The sequence below is a fragment of the Nycticebus coucang genome, chromosome 10 (genome assembly GCF_027406575.1).
Source record: "Nycticebus coucang isolate mNycCou1 chromosome 10, mNycCou1.pri, whole genome shotgun sequence".
Classification (NCBI taxonomy): domain Eukaryota; kingdom Metazoa; phylum Chordata; class Mammalia; order Primates; family Lorisidae; genus Nycticebus; species Nycticebus coucang.
In genome coordinates, this window is record NC_069789.1 from 59,511,324 (window position 1) to 59,531,171 (window position 19,848).

The 19,848-nt window shown below is 46.0% G+C and overlaps 2 protein-coding genes across 2 annotated transcripts; one reads left to right on the top strand and one right to left on the bottom strand.

Moving 5' to 3' along the window:
* The first annotated feature begins 68 nt into the window (after nt 1–68).
* Nucleotides 69–18,311, top strand: RABIF (RAB interacting factor). The gene is made up of 2 exons (XM_053606620.1): nt 69–347; nt 17,935–18,311. The coding sequence occupies exons 1-2, from the start codon at nt 222–224 to the stop codon at nt 18,178–18,180; spliced, it is 372 nt and encodes a 123-aa protein (XP_053462595.1). The 5' UTR covers nt 69–221; the 3' UTR covers nt 18,181–18,311.
* On the bottom strand, nt 8,107–8,728 carry LOC128596838 (60S ribosomal protein L11). The gene has a single exon (XM_053606619.1). It carries the CDS (start codon nt 8,700–8,702, stop codon nt 8,169–8,171), a length of 534 nt encoding a protein of 177 aa, XP_053462594.1. The 5' UTR covers nt 8,703–8,728; the 3' UTR covers nt 8,107–8,168.
* Nucleotides 18,312–19,848: the final 1,537 nt, after the last annotated feature.

Consider the following 19,848-nt stretch of genomic DNA (forward strand, 5'->3'; position numbering starts at 1 on the left):
GAGACCGTGTCACAAAGCCTGTGGACACCTTGCCACTCAGGCAATGAATAAGGGCGCTTGCGCAGTAGAGTCCGGTGCCGGAAGCGGACGTCTGCGCGGAGAGGGCGTGGTCCTCCACTTCCCGCCCCGACCCTATCAAGCCGCGCCAGCGCAGTTAAGAAAGAGCCAGCAGAGGCAGCGCCTGCGCGGTCGTGGGCGAGGAGGCTGTGGCGGTAGCGGTAATGGAACAAGCAGATCCGCTGAACGAGTTAGTGTCAGCCGAGGGCCGAAACCGGAAGGCGGTGCTGTGCCAACGTTGTGGCTCCCGAGTACTGCAGCCAGGGACTGCTCTCTTCTCCCGCAGACAGGTAGGGAGACAGGGTTTTACACTGTGCTCTTTCCCAAAGAGACCGCATCGATAGGAGTCGAGGTGCTCCCTCTTCCATCTCCGGAGACCGCGCCCCTCCTAGCGTGGTCTTCCGGCCCTACCTCCGGGGCTCCCACGTCAAAGCCCCGCCCCAGGGCCCGCTGCGGCGGATCCTGAGCCTCTCAGACTGCTGAGTTCGTCTTACTGGGTCTTGAGGGCCCAGCCCTCCGCCCTAGACCAGGCGGCCGGAAAGGTGCTCGGCGCTGGCAATTCCCCAGGCCGCCGCGAGCGAGGCTACACATCTCTGCACTTCAGGACTAGAGCTCCGGGTGCACGGGGAAGGGATGCGTTCCCTGCTCGCTGCTTCCCTCAGCTCTGCCGGGTCTGCGAGACCTGGCAGGTGTACCTTTCAGCCGCCGCTGGGTTCTTATGTGGTGGCGCGTCAGGGATTACAGTCCAACACCAAACTCCCACCCACCGGCCTTAATTCACCGTCTCATTTTTGACAGGAGCCTGTCTGCTCCACAGTGGAACCGCAGAAACAACTTTGGTGTAGGGGACGTGACGAAATCATTCCTGTAACCTACATATTTTGCTAAGGCACTGGAAGCCAAAGTGGGATAGACAATCATATTTCAAGTGGGATAGATATCTGAAGTCCTGGAAATAAATTTCGAAGGAAAACTTAATTTTTTCTTCAAGTTAGGAATTTTAATACCCTTCCTACTACCATCACTTTAAGTGAGAAAAATTTTATTTTGGTAATCTTTTTGTTGTAAGTGTAACATACCCGACAGGAACGTTCTAAGTATAATGTCACTTTACCCATGGGCTTATTCTATCCCTCAAAATTATTTTCAGATCATTTAATTTCGTGTGGTTGAACAGATGGTGCAGTATAACGTCTCGTCTAGGAGTAAGAAGCACTATTTCTCCAAAACACAACCTTTCTCACGAAAGAGAAAAAAGAAAAAGTATCGTTCTTGTTCTGTGAGGGTTTTGATGACTTTTTAGTCTTGATATTGGTAGAGGATTCCCCCACTTCTCTTGATAAGACTAACAAGGATTGGGAGTAGAGTTCTCAATTTGTTTTACCATGTTAGTGGCATTATGGAGTGTAGTGGAAAGGACATGGATCCGGGAATTAAACATATGTGTAACTGAATCCTGACCTAATCATTCATTAACATTAGAAGAGTTATTTAACCACTACAAGCTTCAGGTTGCTTATTCTGTAAAATGAAGATGATATAGAGAAGAATTTGTGAAAAGATTAACATTGTGTAGGTTTTTCCCTTACCCCTTTCCCATGGCAAGGTTTTGTCTACTTTTATTAACTGGAAGAAATTATGAGACTTAAAGGAGTTTATAGTTAATTTTTTTTTATTTATTATTTTTTTTTTGTAGAGACAGAGCCTCATTGTACCGCCTTCGGTAGAGTGCCGTGGCGTCAAACGGCTCACAGCAACCTCTAACTCTTGGGCTTATGCGATTCTCTTGCCTCAGCCTCCCGAGTAGCTGGGACTACAGGCGCCCGCCACAACGCCCGGCTATTTTTTTGTTGCAGTTTGGCCGGGGCTGGGTTTGAACCCGCCACCCTCGGCATATGGGGCCGGCGCCCTACTCACTGAGCCACAGGCGCTGCCCTTATAGTTTATTTTTAAATTTTGTTTTTGATGTTTTGATATGTAGAACACTTAGAGATCAAATAAGGGTAATTAGGATATCTATCTTTTTTTCTTTTTTTTTGAGACAGAGTCTCACTTTGTCGCCTTTGGTAGACTGTGGTGTCACAGTTCAGCAACCTCAAACTCTTAGACTTAAGCGATTTTCTTGCCTCAGCCTCCCAAGTAGCTCGGACTACAGGTGCCCGCCACAATGCCCAGCTATTATTTTAGAGACGAGGTCTCACTCTGGCTTAGGCTGGTCTCAAACTCATGAGCTCCAGCAAGCCACCTGCCTTGGCCTCCCAGAGTGCTAGGATTACAGGTGTGAGCCACCTCGACTGGCCTCGCTTTCCTTTTTTACCATGTCAAAAGAATCCTGTCCTATCCCTTTTCCTGGATTCTTTTTTTTTTTTTTTATTTAATTTTTTTTGGAGACAGAGTCTCACTTTGCTGCCCTTGGCAGAGTGCTGTGGCATCGCAGCTCACAGCAACCTCTAGGTCCTGGGCCCAGGCGATTCTCTTGCCTCAGTCTCCTGAGTAGCTCGGACTACGTGCACCCGCTACAACACCCGGCTATTTTTTTGTTGCAGTTGGGCTGGGGCCGGATTGGAACCCACCAACCTCGGTATATGAGGCCGGAGCCCTACTCACTGAGCCACAGGCACCGCCCCTTTTTCCTGATTCTTAATGTTCAACTCAATTTTGATCCAACCCAGTTCACCCCTTTATATCAGTTTTAATTTTTGTTCTACTTTCCACAAATAACTAATTTCAACAGAAATATAACTTGTAGGACATGATGTAAACAGAAAATGTTAAAAATCTCATAGAATAGGGTGATGCCTGTGGCTCAGTGAGTAGGGCACCCACCCTATATATGAAGGGTGGCAGGTTCGAACCCGGCCCCTGCCAAACTGTAACAAAAAAATAGCCGGGCATTGTGGCAGGTGCCTGTAGTCCCAGCTACTCAGGAGGCTGAGGCAAGAGAATTGCCTAAGCCCAAGAGCCGAGGTTGCTGTGAACTATGACGCCATGGTACTCTACTGAGGGTGACAAAGTGAGACTCTGTCTCTAAAAGAAAAAAAAATCTCATAGAATATTCTGATCAGTTACTATTCTCTCTCCTTGCTATGTGTGATGTTTTTCAAGGAAGCAAACAATCTCTCCCCTCACAGAGAACAGGCAGCTTCAGTGGCGCAGAACTCCTTAACTGAAACCCTCTAAAGTTTCAGGTAGCTGTTTTTGTCATAACCATGAAATATTGCAAAGAAATCATTATGAGGACAATTCTAGCAGGGCTATTACTCATCTCTGCTGCTGTTAAAGGAATACTCCCAACCAAATAAATCTGAAGAAATGCAGGATGTAAAGAGTTCTGATTAGAGGTGGCCCATAGCATTCTCTCTCACTCCATCCAGTAGAACAATGTGGTATAGGCTCCAGACAGGAACAATTTTAGAATTAGACTGCCGGTCCTACCATAGAGATAATCTAGGACCTAGTGATGACTGTATCTTATTTATATTACACAGGTCTTTAGTCTTAAGCAATGTATTTCTCAACTGGGGACAGTGCCCCCCAGAAGACATGTCCAGTGTCTGGACCTTTTTGATTTTCAGAATTAGGGTAGAAACTAGGAACTAAACATCTTATAATGCCTCTGACAATAAAGAATTCTCTAGCCCAAAATGTCAATATGTCAGTATAGGGCTCAGGTTGGGAAACTCTGGCCTAAAGACTACAAAGCAATGTCACATCTATCATCCTGGTTGACCTTATGAAATTATTGATATTATTTGTTTATGCCACTAGACTATTAGGTCCCATGTCCTGTCCACTTGTGTATCTTCTACATCTAGACTGTGTACATAAGTGAGAATTTAGTAAATATTTGGATTTATAAGGAACTTTATTTATTATTTTTTTTTTTTTTGTAGAGACAGAGTCTCACTTTATGGCCCTCGGTAGAGTGCCATGGCATCACACAGCTCACAGCAACCTCCAACTCCTGGGCTTAAGCAATACTCTTTTTTTTTTTTTTTTTGTAGAGACAGAGTCTCACTGTACCGCCCTCGGGTAGAGTGCCATGGCCTCACACGGCTCACAGCAACCTCTAACTCTTGGGCTTCCGCGATTCTCCTGCCTCAGCCTCACAAGCAGCTGGGACTACAGGCGCCCGCCACAACGCCCGGCTTTTCTTTGTTGCAGTTTGGCCGGGGCTGGGTTTGAACCCGCCACCCTCAGCATATGGGGCCGGCGCCCTACTCACTGAGCCACAGGCGCCGCCCTTAAGCAATACTCTTGCCTCAGCCTCCCGAGTAGCTGGGGCTACAGGCGCCCGCCACAACGCCCGGCTATTTTTTTGGTTGCAGTTCAGCCGGAGCCCGGTTTGAACCCGCCACCCTCAGTATATGGGGCCGGCGCCTTACCGACTGAGCCATAGGCGCTGCCCCAAATATTTGGATTTAAATAAATTAATGAATAGAAGCTACTAGTCCAATATAAAGAATGGATTAACTTGGATCCAGTAGGTCAGTATATTTAATTGGCAACAATACTCCACCTATTTCTGCACATGTGATTTCTGGGTTTTTTTTGTAGAGACAGAGTCTCACTTTATGGCCCTCGGTAGAGTGCTATGGCATCACACAGCTCACAGCAACCTCCAACTCCTGGGCTTAAGCGATTCTCCTGCCTCAGCTTCCCAAGTAGCTGGGACTACAGGTGCCCGCCACAACGCCCAGCTATTTTTTGGTTGCAGTTCAGCCGGGGCTCGGTTTGAACCCGCCACCCTCGGTATATGGGGCCAGCGCCTTACCAACTGAGCCACAGGCGCCACCCGTGATTTCTGTTTTTGTTTTTGTTTTGTTTTTTCGTAGAGACAGAGTCTCACTTTATCACCCTCAGTAGAATGCCGTGGCGTCACACAGCTCAGAGCAACCTCCAACTCCTGGAGGTTAGGCGATTCTCTTGCCTCAGCTTCCTGAGTAGCTGGGACTGCAGGCGTCCACCACAACACCCGGCTAATGATTTCTGTTTTTTAAGTCATACATGTATAGTTGGTTTCACATATAAAACATTCATACTCAGGCAGCGCCTGTGGGTCAGTGGGTAGGGCACTGGACCCATATACTGAGGGTGGCAGGTTCGAACCTGGCCCCGGCCAAACTGCAACAAAAAAATAGCCAGGCATTGTGGCAGACGCCTGTAGTCCCAGCTACCCAGGAGGCTAAGGCAAGAGAATAGCCTAAGCCCAACAGCTAGAGGTTGCTATGAGCTGTGACGTCATAGCTCTACAGAGAGCGACAAAATGAGACTCTTGTCACTAAAAAAAAAAAATTCATACCCTTGGCACCGCTCATAATCTTATCTAAAGTGTATGGGCTGGACATAGTGGCTCACGCCTAAAATCCTAACACTCCGGGAGGCCAAGGTGAGTTGATTGCCTGAGCTCACAGGTTTGAGACTAGCCTGAGCAAGAGTGAGACCCCCATCTCTAAAAATAGCTGGGCATTGTGGTGGATACCTGTAGTCCCAGCTACTTGGGAGGTTAAGGCAAGAGAATCGGTGGAGTCCAAGAGTTTGAGGTTGCTGTGAGCTGTGACACTGGCACTCTACCAATGGTAACAAAGTGAGACTATAAAAAAATGAATAAATAAACAAAGTTTATGGTAAATTCGTGCACGGTGGCTCACACATATAATCCTAGCATTTTGGGAGGCTAAGGCAGGTGGGTGGATTGCTTGAGCTTGGGAGTTTGAGGTTGCTGTGAGGTATAATGCCCTGGCATTCTACCCAGAGCAACACAGTGAGACTCTGTCTCAAAAAATAAAGATAAATAAAAGTTGCCCTTTTTGGGTGGTGCCTGTGGCTCAGTGAGTAGGGCATTATACACCCTTATATACCAAGGGCAGCGGGTTCGAACCCCGCCCCAGCCAAACTGCAACAACAACAAAAAATATAGCCGGGGTGCCTATAGCTCAAGCAGCTAGGGCACCAGCCACATACACCAGAGGTGGCAGGTTTGAATCCAACCTGGGCCCACCAAACTGGCAATTACAACCAAAAAAAAGCCAGGCATTGTGGTGGGCACCTGTAGTCCTAGCTACTTGGGAGGCTGAGGCAAGAGAATCGCTTAAGCCCAAGAGTTTGAGGTTGCTGTGAGCTGTGACGCCATGGCACTCTATCCAGGACAACAGCTTGAGACTCTGTCTCAAAAAAATAAATAGCAGGGCGTTGTGGTGGGCACCTGTAGTCCCAGCTACTCAGGAGGCTGAGGCAAGAGAATCGCCGAAGCCCAAGAGGTTGTGGTAAGCTGTTGATGCCATGGCACTCTACCAAGGGCCACAAAGTGAGACTCTGTCTCTAAAAAAAAAAAAAAAATTGCCCTTTTTATTGCCCTTAGATCTTCTGCTCTCATAGTCTTATCCAAATACCATTCTGTACTCTCTGCTATGAGCTAATCTTTCACTGCCCATTCCTGCCAAAACCCCTCACCCCCTAAAAAGATAAAAAGAGCACACACGGGCTGGGCCCAGTGGCTCATGCCTATAATCCCAGCACTCTGGGAGCCCGAGGCGTGTGGATTGCCTGAGCTCACAGGTTTGAGACCAGCCTGTGCCAGAGTGAGACCCCACCTCTAAAAATAGCCAGGTGTTGTGGTAGGTTCCTATAGTCCCAGCTACTCTGGAGGCTGAGGCAAGAGAATTGCTTGAGCCCAAGAGTTAGAGGTTGCTGTGAGCTATGATGTTAGGGCACTCTACCCAGGGTGACCAAGTGAGACTCTGTCTCTAAAAAAAAGAACACACAACTCTCTTCTATAACATCATCTCCCTCTTGCTACATTTTCAAACCTTTTGGAGTTTCTTTTCTGTCTGAAAAGAAATGAGGTGGTGACTGAGGACACCACCACAGCCTCCTCAATGGCTGCTGCCCATTCTCTGATTCTCCACATCCTTCAGGATCTAGAGATGGGAACAAGTGTTCTCCTTGGCTCCCAAATTATTACTACTCCTCCTCTAACCTAACACTATTGCTCCTTTAAGGTTTCTGTCCCTGGCTATGCCCCAGCGTTATCTGAGGAAGCACTAGTCATTCTTCCCTGTCCAAAGCTTGGTTCAGTCTTCCATATCCTACCTGTAATCATGGTTTCTACCCCCATGGAAAGGATTCACTGCCATAGCTCCCTTACTTCCTCTAGTTCAATCACCTTGTCTTAGCCTACTCTATGTTCTTGAACTTTTCTTTTTTTTTTTTTTTTTAATTTTTGAGACAGTCTCACTTTGTTGCCCTCAGTAGAGTGCAATGGCATCATAGCTCACAGCAACCGCAAGCGATTCTCTTGCCTCAGCCTCCCAAGTAGCTGAAACTATAGGTACCTGCCTTAACACCCAACTATTTTTTACTTATTTTTTTTACACCCAACTATTTTTTAGATATGGAGTCTCACTCTTGCTCAGGCTGATCTGGAACCTGTAAGCTCAGGCAGTCCACCTCAGCCTCCCAGAGTGCTAGGATTGCAGGTGTGAGCCACGGTGCCTAGCCCCAGACTTTTCAGTTTTTAAACATACTGTACTTTCTCTAAAAATTATGAAACATTGGGGGGCACCTGTGGCTCAGTGAGTAGGTCGCCAGCCCCATATACCAAGGGTGGCAAGTTCGAACCTCTCCCTGGCCAAACTGCAACGAAAAAATATCCAGGCGTTGTGGTGGGTGCCTGTAGTCCCAGCTACTTGGGAGGCTGAGGCAACAGAATTGCCTAAGCCCAAGAGCTGGAGGTTGCTGTGAGCTGTGACGCCATAGTACTCTACTGAGGGTGACAAAATGAAACTCTTGTCTCTAAAAAGAAAAAAAAACAACTATGAAACATCACATCATATTCACCCTGCCCGAACTCATCTTATCATTTTCTCCACCATCAACTTTATTTTTTTATTAAATTTGTTTTGAGACAGAGTCTCACTGTATCACCCAGGTAGAGTGCTATGGCGTTCATAGCCCGCAGCAAACTCAAATTCTTGAGCTCAATCAGTCCCCTTGCCTCAGCCTCCCAGGTAGTTGGTACTACAGGCACCTACCACAACATCTGGCTAGTTTTTTGTTTTTTTTTTTTCACAGAAAACATTTTTATTGGCCTTTTGGATAGAAACGGGAATTTATTTGCCAGGAAGGATGATCCCATCATACTTCTGCTGGAACCAGCGCATGGCCTCCTCTTTGCTGATTCTGTGTTTGGCCCCAATGCAGCCTGTTCTGCGCTTCTTGTCTGCAATGCTGAAACCTGGCCTACCCAGCACCACATAGAAGTCCAGGCCGTAGATACCAATGCTTGGGTCATATTTGATACCCAGATCGATGTGCTCCTGGATCCCAAAGCCAAAGTTTCCAGTATCTGAGAAGTTATTTTTTCTTAATTCATACTCTCGCACCTTCAGACCTTTCTCCAGGATTTCCTCTGCCTTAGCCCCTCTGACTGTGCAGTGGACTGCAATCTTCTCATTTCTCCTGATGCCAAAGGATCTGACAGTGTATCTAGCTTTGGAAAACACAGGGGTCTGGCCTGTGAGCTGCTCCAACACCTTGGCTGCCCGGGTCAGTCTGTCTCCACTTTCCCCCACACAGATGTTGAGGCAGAGCTTGCGGATACGAAGTTCCCGCATGGGGTTCTCTTTTTCACCTTGATCCGCCATGATGAGAAACAGGAAGAGAGCAGTTTCTTTTTTTTTTTTTTTTTTCAAATTTAATAGAGACAATGTCTGGCTTTGCTCAGGGTGGTCTTGAACTCCTGAACTCAATTCCCCACCTCAGCCACCCACAGTGCTAGCATTACAGGTGTGAGCCACCACACTCGGCTCTAAGGGCAGTTTTTTATAAAACTAAACATCTGCCTTCAGATGACCTAACACTCTGAGGTCTTAGAGAAATGAAAACTTATGTTTACTCCAAAACCTGAACACAGATGGGCATGGCAGCTTTTTTTTTATGATAGCCCCACACTGGAGAAAGCCCAGTTGTTTTTCAGCAGATGAATGGTTAAACTGGTACATCCATACATTGAATACTACTACTCAGCAATAAAAATAGAATTAACTATTGACATATCCAACTTGGAATCTCCAGGGAATTAAACCGAGTGACAAAAGCTAGTCCCATAGGCTCAGTGCCTATAGCTCAGCGGCTAGGGCACCAGCCACATACACCAGAGCTGGCAGGTTCGTATCCACCCCGGGCCTGCCAAACAACAATGACAACTACAACCAAAAAGAAATAGCCGGACGTTGTGGCAGGTGCATGTAGTCCCAGCTACTTGGGAGGGTGAAGCAAGAGAATCGCTTAAGCTCAGGAATTTTGAGGTTGCTGTGAGCTGTGATGCTATGGCACTCTATCGAGGGTGACAAAGTGAGACTATCTCCAAAAAAAAAAAGCTAGTCCCATAATGTTACATACTGGGTTTGTTTGTTTTGAGACAGAGTCTCGTTTTGTCACCCTCGGTTGAATACCTTGGCAACAACCTCAAACCCTTGTGCTTAAGTGATTCTCTTGCCTCAAACTCCCGAGTAGCTGGGACTACATGTGTCCACCACAATGCCCAGCTATTTTTAGAGACGGGCGGGGTCTTGCTCTTGCTCAGGTTGGTGTTGAACCAGTGAGCTCAGGTTATATACTATTTGAGTCCATTTATGTAATACTTTTAAAATGTCAAAATTTTAGAAATGAAGAACAGATTAGTGTTTGGCAAGAGTCAGGAATGGGGTGGTGGTAGTGGTAGACTTGATAAATGTGATTATAAAAATAAAGTACCGGGCGGCGCCTGTGGCTCAGTCAGTAGGGCGCCGGCCCCATATACCGAGGGTGGTGGGTTCAAACCCAGCCCCGGCTGAACTGCAATCAAAAAAAAAAAAAAAAAAATAGCTGGGCATTGTGGCGGGCGCCTGTAGTCCCAGTTACTCGGGAGGCTGAGGCAAGAGAATCGCTTAAGCCCAGGAGTTGGAGGTTGCTGTGAGCTGTGTGACGCCACGGCACTCTACTGAGGGCCATAAAGTGAGACTCTGTCTCTACAAAAAAAATAATAAATAAAAAAAATAAATAATAAAGTACCATGAGGAATCCTTGTGGAGAAGGAACTTGACTATGTTGATGAAAACAGGAACTAACACAAGATACAATTGTATAGAACTAAATACACACACATGAATCAACTGGGGAAATCTGAATAAGATCTGTAGGTTGTATCATGTTTATATCCTGGTTGTGATTCTGAACTATAGTTTTGCAAAATGTTACCTTTAGGCTTGGCATCCTTAGCACAGTGGTTACCTAAAGCACTGGCCACATACACCAAGGCTGGTGGGTCCGAACCCTGCCCAGGCCTACTAAACAATAACAACTGCAACAAAAAAATATCTGGGCATTGTATCAGGTGCCTGTAGTCCCAGCTACTTGAGAGGCTGAGGCAAGAGAATTGCTTAAGCTCAAGAGTTTGAGGTTGCTGGGAGCTGTGACACCACGACATTCTACTAAGGGTGACATAGTGAGACTGTGTATCAAAAAAAACAAAATGTTACCTTGGGGAAAACTAGGTGAAAGGTACATGGAATTATTGTAGTATCTTTCTTTTTTTTTTGAGACCGAGTTTCATTTTGTCACCTTTTGTAGAGTGCAGTGGTGTCATAACTCATAGCAACCTCAAACTGTTGGGCTCAAGGGATTCTCTTGCCTCAGCCTCCCAAGTAGCTATGACTACAGGTGCCCACTATGACCCCTGGCTATTTTGAGAGACAAGGTCTCGCTCTGGCTCAGCTGGTCTCGAACCTCTGAGCTCAGACAGTCCACCTGCCTTGGCCCCCCAGAGTGCTAGGATTACAGGTGTGAGCCACTGCGCCTGGCCTCTATTATTTCTTATATAACTACATGGGAACCTACAATTATCTCAGTAAAACTTTAAATTGAAAAAACTAGAACATTATATTAAGTGAATTAAATCAGTTACAAAAGGACGAGTACTGGCTCGGTGCCTGTAGCACTGTGGTGCCTATAGCTCCAGCCGCATACACCAAGGCTGGAGGGTTTGAACCCAGCCTGGGCCAGCTAAGCAACAATGACAACTGCAACAGAAAAATAGCCGGTGTTGTGGCGAGCACCTGTAGTCCCAGCTACTTGAGAGGCTGAGGCAAGAGAATCGCTGAAGCCCAAGAGTTTGAGGTTGCTGTGAGCTGTGACACCAGCACTCTACCCAGGGCGACATAGTGAGACTCTGTCTCAAAAAAAAGGGCAAATACTTTATGATTCCACTTACATGAATTACCTAAAATAGTCAAATTCATAGAGATAGAAAGTAGAATGGTGGTTACCAAGAGCTAAGGAGAATGGGGAGTTGCTGTTCAGTGGGTACAGAGTGTAAGAAAGTTCTGGAGGTGGTGGTGGTGATGGTTGCACAACAGTGTAAATAAATGTACTTAATGCTACTGAACTGTACACTTAAAGGTGGTTAAAACAGTAAATATTATGTATATTTTACCACAATAAAAAACCAGGAATCAAAATGCAACATAGATCTCGGGTATGTAACTATTACTATTACCTATGCTAAGTCATTCCAAAGCAGTGACTTAACAAGGACTCACAGGCAGTCCCTGACTGATCCACAACTCACATTTATGAACGGAGAGTATTATAGGTAATAGGTAAATGTTCCTGTTCCTGCTTACATATATATTTAACTTAAGAACAAACTTACAGAACCTACCTCATTTGTAACCCAGATGAGTACTGCTTGTATGTGTCTGAGGAATTTGGGATTTGAGGGGGCTTAGCTAGGCATTTCTCACAGGGGGGCTTTTACATGCATCAGAAAGGTCATATGGAAAGGTTTTTCCCTCACAAGTCTGCCTGTGGGCTGGGAAGATTCAAACACCTGAGCACTGAAACAGGCTTTGGGGGACATCTCTGTCTTTCCATGGATCTCCTTACCTGGTCTCTGTATGGCGTCTCCAGGGTACCTGGACTTGTCATGAGTGAAGGCAAGCCAGAGCATGTTTCACAAGAGAAACAGCAAAATTTGTATGCCTTTTTTTTTTTTTTTTGATAAAGAGTCTCACTTAGTCGCCCTTGGTAAAGTGCTGTGGTGTCATAGCTCACAGCAACCTCTAACTCGGGCTCAAGCGATTCTCTTTCTTCAGCCTCCCAAGTAGCTGGGACTACAGGCACCTGCCACAACACCCGGCTATTTTTAGAGATGAGGTCTTGCTCTGGCTCAGGCTGGTCTCAAACCTGTGAGCTCAGGGCAATCCACCCACCTCGGCCTCCCAGAGTGCTAGGATTACAGGCCTGAGCCACTACACCCATATGCCCTTTTCTTTTTTCTTTTTTGTTGAGACAGGGTCCCACCCTATGCCCCTGAGCAGAGTGCAGTGGGCGTGGTAGCTCACCACAACCTCAGACTTGGGCTGCGGGCACCCCCGCTGCCTCAGCCTCCGGAAGCCGCTGGGATTACAGGCGCTTGCCCCTGCGCCTTGGGTTTTTCCATTTTTTTCATGAGTCGGGGTCTCACTGTCGCTCAGGTGAGTCTTGAACTCCTGAGCTCAAGCGATTCTCCCTCCTCAGCCTCCCACAGTGCTGGGATTACAGGCGTGAGCCACCACGCCCGGCTATATGCCCTTTTCTAACCTTTTCTACCTCCACCTCACTAAATTCGTCAAGAAGTCACCACGACCTGCTCAGGCCAAAGGGGAGAGGCATGGACTCCACCTTTTGGTGGAAGGATAGTCAAGGAATTTGTGACTGTGTTTTAAAACCACCACAAGTGGGCGGCGCCTGTGGCTCAGTCGGTAAGGCGCCTGTCCCATATACCAAGGGTGGCGGGTTCAAACCCGGCCCCGGCTGAACTGCAACCAAAAAATAGCCGGGCGTTGTGGTGGGCGCCTGTAGTCCCAGCTACTCAGGAGGCTGAGGCAAGAGAATCACTTAAGCCCAGGAGTTAAGTGAGCTGTGTGATGCCACGGCACTCTACCGAGGGCCATAAAGTGAGACTCTGTCTCTACAAAAAAAAAAAAAAAAAACACCACCACAAGTACTTAGAGAAAGGAAGAAAAGTCAGTAAAAGTTTATGTAACAGTTTTTATTCTCATTTATACTGTAGCATGCTTGCCAAGTTTCTTATTATGAGAATGTATTATTACAATGAGAAAGGAAGTATTTTATTTTTAAAAGGGTACTTAACAGTTTATCGGTAAGATCTCACTGGATTGTGGGGCTCTATTAATATTTCTGAGGAAGCTGTCCAGGATTAGCTGGGGTCCTGACAGAGTGAAGTAATTCACCTGGTTAGGGATCTAATTGGCAACTTCGGCCTCTGTAACAGGGGAAGGTAGGCTTACCACACCTTTTGCTTCTGACCCTTTGTGGTAATGTTCTTTAGGTTAAAAGCTTCTTCTTAGCTCTACACTTAGGCTAGAAGAAAGGAGATAACTGTCCCTCTCCCCATACTTACTCCTAGGATCACACAAATAACAATGCTATGTTTTATTTGTTTGTTTTTAAGACAGAGTATCACTTTGTTGCCCTGGGTAAAGTGCCATGGTGTCACAGTTCACAGCAACCTCAAACTCCTGGGATTAAGCGATTCTCTTGCCTCAGCCTCCCAAATAGCTGGGACTATAGGCACCTGCCACAATGCCTGGCCTTTTTTTTTTTTTTTTTTTTGTTATTGTTGTTTATTAGGCCCAGGCCAGGTTCAAACTGCCAGCCCTGGTGCATGTAGCTGGGTGTCCTTACCACTGAGCTGGCACTGAGCCAGCCCGGCTATTTTTAGAGACAGGGACTTGCTCTGGCTCAGGCTGGTCTCAAACCTGTGAGCTCAAGCATTTCACTGGCCGTGGCCTCCCAGAGTGCTAGGATTACAGGCATGAGCCACCACGCCTGGCCATAACAATGCTGTGTTAAAGATTTACAGGAACATTGTGACCTGACCTACTCATCCAAAATTAACTGATCAAGAACAAAGACATTTTACAACCTTCTCAAACCCTCACTGATATCCAGATGTCTGCGGGCCTTGGTTACCTCTTACAACTCTCCCTCCCTCCTTAATATAATAAGGGGCCTAAAATTAATACTTAATATAGTTCTTTAGAACATTAACCCACCCACCATCTTCTCAGTTTACTGGCCCTCTGAATAAAAGTCACTTTCCTTGATGCAACACCTTATCTCTTGACATATTGACTGTCCACTATGAGTGATATGAGCTTGGACTTGGTTACATCCCCAATTGAGTTTGTCTTAAATTAGATACTAATCTGCTACCCTTAAGTCTATCCAGAAAGCCTCATTATATTCCAAATCAACTGGCCCTAGCTATTGTCCTTGGTATTGCAGTGAATAGGTTAGGATCCATGCACAGATACACATACATTTGTATCTAGCTGTAATCCTGGGGTCTCACAGGATATAAATAAAAATGGGAATGTTAAGGAATAGAGGGATCCAATATGATGCCTTGAATGGACAATAGTACCTTTAAATTGCTAATCTAAGGAGAGACTCTACCTGAGTGACACTTTGCACTATAAAAAGGATTGTTGAGAAGGTAGTGAAAACTCCTTTCTTGAACACCTCTTGAAGGCCAATGCTTAAGTAGTCTTTAATTTTTTGTTTTGTTTTGGACACACAGTTTTTTTTGTTGTTGTTTTCAGTTTCACTTTATCGCCCATGGTAGAGTGCTATGGCATCACACAGCTCACAGCAACCTCCAACTCCTGGGCTTAGGCGATTCGCCTCCTGAGTAGCTGGGACTACAGGCACCCGCCACAATGCCCTGCTATTTTTTTGTTGCAGTTTGGCCGGGGCCGGGTTTGAACCCACCACACTTGGTATATGGGGCCGGTGCCCTACTCACTGAGCCACAGGCGCTACCTGACACACTGAATTCTTGGTTAAGTATCTTAACTAATTCACCAAAAAATTCACTCCCCTTATGTTAAGATGTGATTTTACACCTACAATATAGGAATAAGCTAGAAATATTTTTAGGGAACTTGAACCCCGCAGAAAGTTTCAGATAGGACTGAAACTCAGGTTTCTTGGTTCCTGAATTTAGATTCCCAACTTTCTTTTTTTGAAACAGAGTCTCACTCTGTTGCCCTCAGTAGAGTGCCGTAGAGTCATAGCTCACAGAGACCTCAAACTGTTGGGCTCAAATGATCCCCTTGCTTTAGTCTCCTGAATAGCTGGGACTATAGGCATCCACCACAACGCCCTGGCTATTTTTAGACAGGGGTCTTGTTCTGGCTCAGGCTTCCCTGGAACTCCTTAGCTCAGGCAATCTACCTGCCTTGGTCTCCCAGAGTGCTAGAATCACAGGCATGAGCCACCATGCCCAGTCTTAGATTCCTAACTTTCTTTGCCTCTGCCTGTTCCCGTTTTCATTTAGTGCAAAACAAATCATTAGGGACACATTTAAGTATCAGATGAGGCAAAAAGAGTGACTGAAAGGCCGGGTGTGGTGACTGACACCTGTAATCCTAGCACTCTGGGAGGCTAAGGTGGAAGGATCACTTGAGCTCAGGAGTTCAAAACCAGCCTGAGCAAAGGCAAAACCCCAGCCCTACTAAAAATAGAAAAAATTAGCCAGTCATCATGGCTCACACCTATAGTCCAAGCTACTCAGGAGGCTGAGGCAGGGTAATTGCTTCAGCCCAGGAGTTTGAGGCTGCTGTGAGCTATGATGATGCCATGCATTCTAACCAGGGTGACCTTGACTCAAAAAAAAAAAAAAAAGTGTAATAACATAGCGGTCATATTGTGATATTTTCTATGTCCTCGGATGATGTCTCAGTTGATACAGCAAAAGGCACTGCACAGATACTTGTTTTAATATACCAGTGCTTATGTGGTCATGGTGCCTCACACCTATAATCCTACTCTTTGGAAGGCTGAGGTGGCTGGATTGCTTGAGCTCAGGAGTTTGAGACCAGCTTGAAGAAAAATTAGTTGGACGCAGTGGTAGGCGCCTGTAGTCCCAGCTACTTGGGAGGATGAGGCAAGAGAATCACTTGAGCCCAAGAGTTGAGGTTCCCATAAGCTACGATGATATCATGGCACTCTAGCCTGGGCAATAGAGTGAGACTCTGTCTTACAACAATAAATAAACCAGTGCTGGCTGGGTGTGGTGGCTCACTCATGTAATCCTAGTATTCTGGGATTGCTTGAGCTCTGGAGTTTGAGACCAGCCTGAGCAAGTGTGAGACCCGGTCTCTAAAAATAGCCAGGCATTGTGGTGGACTCCTGTTGTTCCAGCTACTTGGGAGGCTGAGGTAAGAAGATCTCTTGAGCCCAAGAGTTTGAGGTTATTGTGAACTACGACATCATGGCACTCTACCAAGGTTGACAAAGTAAAACTATGTCTCAAAAAGAAAAAAAAGTATAAACTTTATCTTCTTAGGAGAGAGGGGCTGGGCACAGTGGCTCATACCTGTAATCTTAGCACTCTGGAAGGCTGAGGCAGGTGGATTGCTGGAGACCAGCCTGAGCAAGAGTGAGACCCCATCTGTACTAAACGTAGAAAAACAAGCTGGGTATGGAGGCCTATGCCCAGTCTCAACTACTCAAGAAGCAAAACGATCGATTGAGCCCAAGAGTTGGAGGTTGCTGTGAACTATGACATAACAGCACTTTACCCAGGGTGACAGAAACAGATTCTGTTAGAAAAAAAAAAAAAAAAAAGGAGCTGGCTGGGCATGGGGGCTCACACCCGTAATCCTAGGACTTTGGGAGGCCAAGGCAGGTGGATAGTCTGAGCTTAGGAGTTCAAGACCAGCCTGAGCCAGAGCGAGACCTGGTCTCAAAAGAAAAAAAAAAAAAAAAAAAAGCCAGGTGTTGTCATAGGTGCCTGTAGTTCCGGCTACTTGGGAGGCTAAGGCAAGAGAATTGCTTAAACCCAAGAGTTTGAGGTTGCCATGAGCTGTGAGCTATGGCACTCTTCCCAGGGTGACAAAGTGAGATTATGGCTTAAAAAAAAAAAAAAAAAGGAGCCAGGTGCTCATGAATACAATGGCTCATGCCTGTATTTCTTGCACTTGGGAGGCGAAGGCCAGGGAATCGCTTGACCCCAAGAGGTTGAGGTTGCTGTGAGCTACAACGCCATGCACTTGACCAGGGAAGACAAGTGAGACTCTGTCTCAAAAAAAAGACAGAGGTGGTAAGAGTGAAGTAGAAGAGAGAGCAGAGAGAATAGGGTGACATCCCAGTGAAAGACAGGAAGAATACCTACAGTGAGATCAAGCAGCTGCTGAATTTAAAGGAAATAAAGAGAAAAAAATAATTGCAGCCAAATTCACAGGGTACTGTGAATGTTGTATGCACTTTTCCTCCAGCAGAATGATAAGCAGCCACCTTTCCACTGGAGACAGATATGACAGGTGTTTCTGATCTTCCTGTTGCTTCTGTTCTGAAACAACATTTTGGGCAAATTCCAAGGCCAGAAGCTCACACCCTGTTGTTCATCCTAGGAAGACTCAGGAACCTTTGAGGCTACAGGAACAAATTCTAAAAGACAAAGAGCTGGTGAATGTAAAGAAGAATTTAAATGTCCATTCTGTCTGCTCTTTTCAGTGGTTTGTGAAAAATGGAACTCCACAGGGTGCCTGCTAGAAAGTTGGCTAGACAGAGAAAGCAAGCTGAGAGCACCAGGAGCTTGTTTTTTTGCCTGATTTTTTTTTTTTTTTTTTTTTTTTTTGCCTTTACTGAAAAAATAAGAGTCAACAATCCTCCTGCCATTTTGCTATGAGGACCAACCATCCTTCCGTTCTTAATCTTTTTTTCCATTCCTCATAGGGAGGAATGGAAAAGTGTAGGTACAATGGGAGTGATGATGTCACTCAGCCACTTCAACTCTTATGTTCTTTATATTGTCTTCCACTGCAGCTTTTCCTTCCCTCCATGAGAAAGAAGCCAGCTCTGGCTGATGGCAGCAATCCTGATGGCGATCTCCTCCAGGAACACTGGCTGGTTGATGACATGTTCATCTTTGAGAACGTTGGCTTCACCAAGGATGTGGGCAACATCAAGTTTCTGGTCTGTGCAGACTGTGAAATTGGACCAATTGGCTGGCATTGCCTAGATGACAAGAACAGTTTTTATGTGGCCTTGGAACGGGTTTCCCATGAGTAACTGAGGGGAGGGGGACTTAGCTCTACCCCCAAATATAAAACTACTCCCCACAAGAACTGGCATTTAACCTGATGTAACTGTTTCTGCTGCCTTTATCTTCATGCTACTATAAATGAGTACCATGTTCACTTTTCATGTAGAGGGTTCATCCTGCTTCCTTAAGGCTTCAAGTACGTGCCTGCCTCTTGTTTAGTTCACTTTGCATCATATTTTCTAATCTCCCTTTTCCCCCAGTTTTGGGACACTGTCTTGCCTCCACAAATCTAATCTCATCCTTAGCATTCTGCCTACTGTTTATTTTGCCCAGGGGCTCCCTTTTTTCTTGCTGTAGAAAAACAGTCTTCAACCTTCATGACAAAATATGCTCGTATGCTAATAGTCTAAACTCCATCTTTTCCTCTCATTCAAGAAAGCATACAGATATGTAAGCGTGATTTTTTTTTTTTATTGGGGATTCATTGAGGGTACAATAAGCCAGGTTACACTGATTGCATTTGTTGGGTAAAGTCCCTCTTGCAATCATGTCTTGCCCCCAGAAGGTGTGGCACACACCAAGGCCTCACCCACCCCCCTCCTTCCCTCTCTCTGCTTTTCCTCCCCCCCCCATAACCTTAATTGTCATTAATTGTCCTCATATCAAAATTGAGTACATAGGATTCATGCTTCTCCAGTAAGCGTGATTTTTTTTGTATAAAGATGTTATCTACAGTAATTTTTTTCTTTTTTTTTTTTTGAGACAGAGTCTCATTTTGTGTTACAGCTCACAGGAACCTCAAACTCTTGGGCTCAAGCAGTTCTCTTGCCTCAGCCCCCCAAGTAGCTGGGACTATAAGAGGCTGCCACAATGCCCAGCTATTTTTTTTTTTTTTTTTTTTTGTAGAGACAGAGTCTCACTGTACCACCCTTGGGTAGAGTGCCGTGGCGTCACATGGCTCGCAGCAACCTCTAACTCCTGGGCTTAAGCGATTCTCTTGCCTCAGCCTCCCGAGCAGCTGGGACTACAGGCGCCCGCCACAACGCCCAGCTATTTTTTGTTGCAGTTTGGCCGGGGCTGGGTTTGAACCCGCCACCCTCGGCATATGGGGCTGGTGCCCTACTCACTGAGCCACAGGTGCCGCCCTATGCCCAGCTATTTTTAGATGCAAGGTTTCACTCTGGCTCAGGCTGGTCTTGAACCTGTGAGCTCAGGCAATCCACCCACCTCGGCCTCCCAGAGTTCTGGGATTACAGGCGTGAGTGACTGTGCCCAGCCCTACAGTAATTTTTTTCCAAAAAAAAAAGGCATTTACAAACTTCAATTTTTTTTTTTTGAGACAGAGTCTTAATTTGTTACCCTCGGCAGAGTGCCGTGGCATCAAAACTTACAGCAACCTCAAACTCTTGGGCTTAAGCGATTCTCCTGCCTCAGCCTCCCAAGTAGCTGGGACTACAGGTGCCAGCCACAACAACTGGCTATTTTTTTCATTGTAGTTGTCTTTGTTGTTTGGCAGGCCCCGTGCTAGGTTCAAATCTGCCAGCCCTGGCGTATGTGGCCAGCGCCCTAACTGCTGAGCTACAGGAGCTGAGTCTAAACTTCAAGATTTAAATCAGTAGTCAGAAACAAGAGGCATCTTCAATACCTTGTTTGAGAGCCTCTGCTCTAGGTTGATAGTAACATTTTATTGTAAA

Bases quoted from the DNA above. Each gene is read 5' to 3' on its own strand.
- LOC128596838 (XM_053606619.1), bottom strand. From the start codon at position 8,702: ATGGCGGATCAAGGTGAAAAAGAGAACCCCATGCGGGAACTTCGTATC.
- RABIF (XM_053606620.1), top strand. From the start codon at position 222: ATGGAACAAGCAGATCCGCTGAACGAGTTAGTGTCAGCCGAGGGCCGA. The intron at 348-17,934 runs GTAGGGAGACAG...CTTCCACTGCAG, and splicing joins CTCTCTTCTCCCGCAGACAG to CTTTTCCTTCCCTCCATGAG.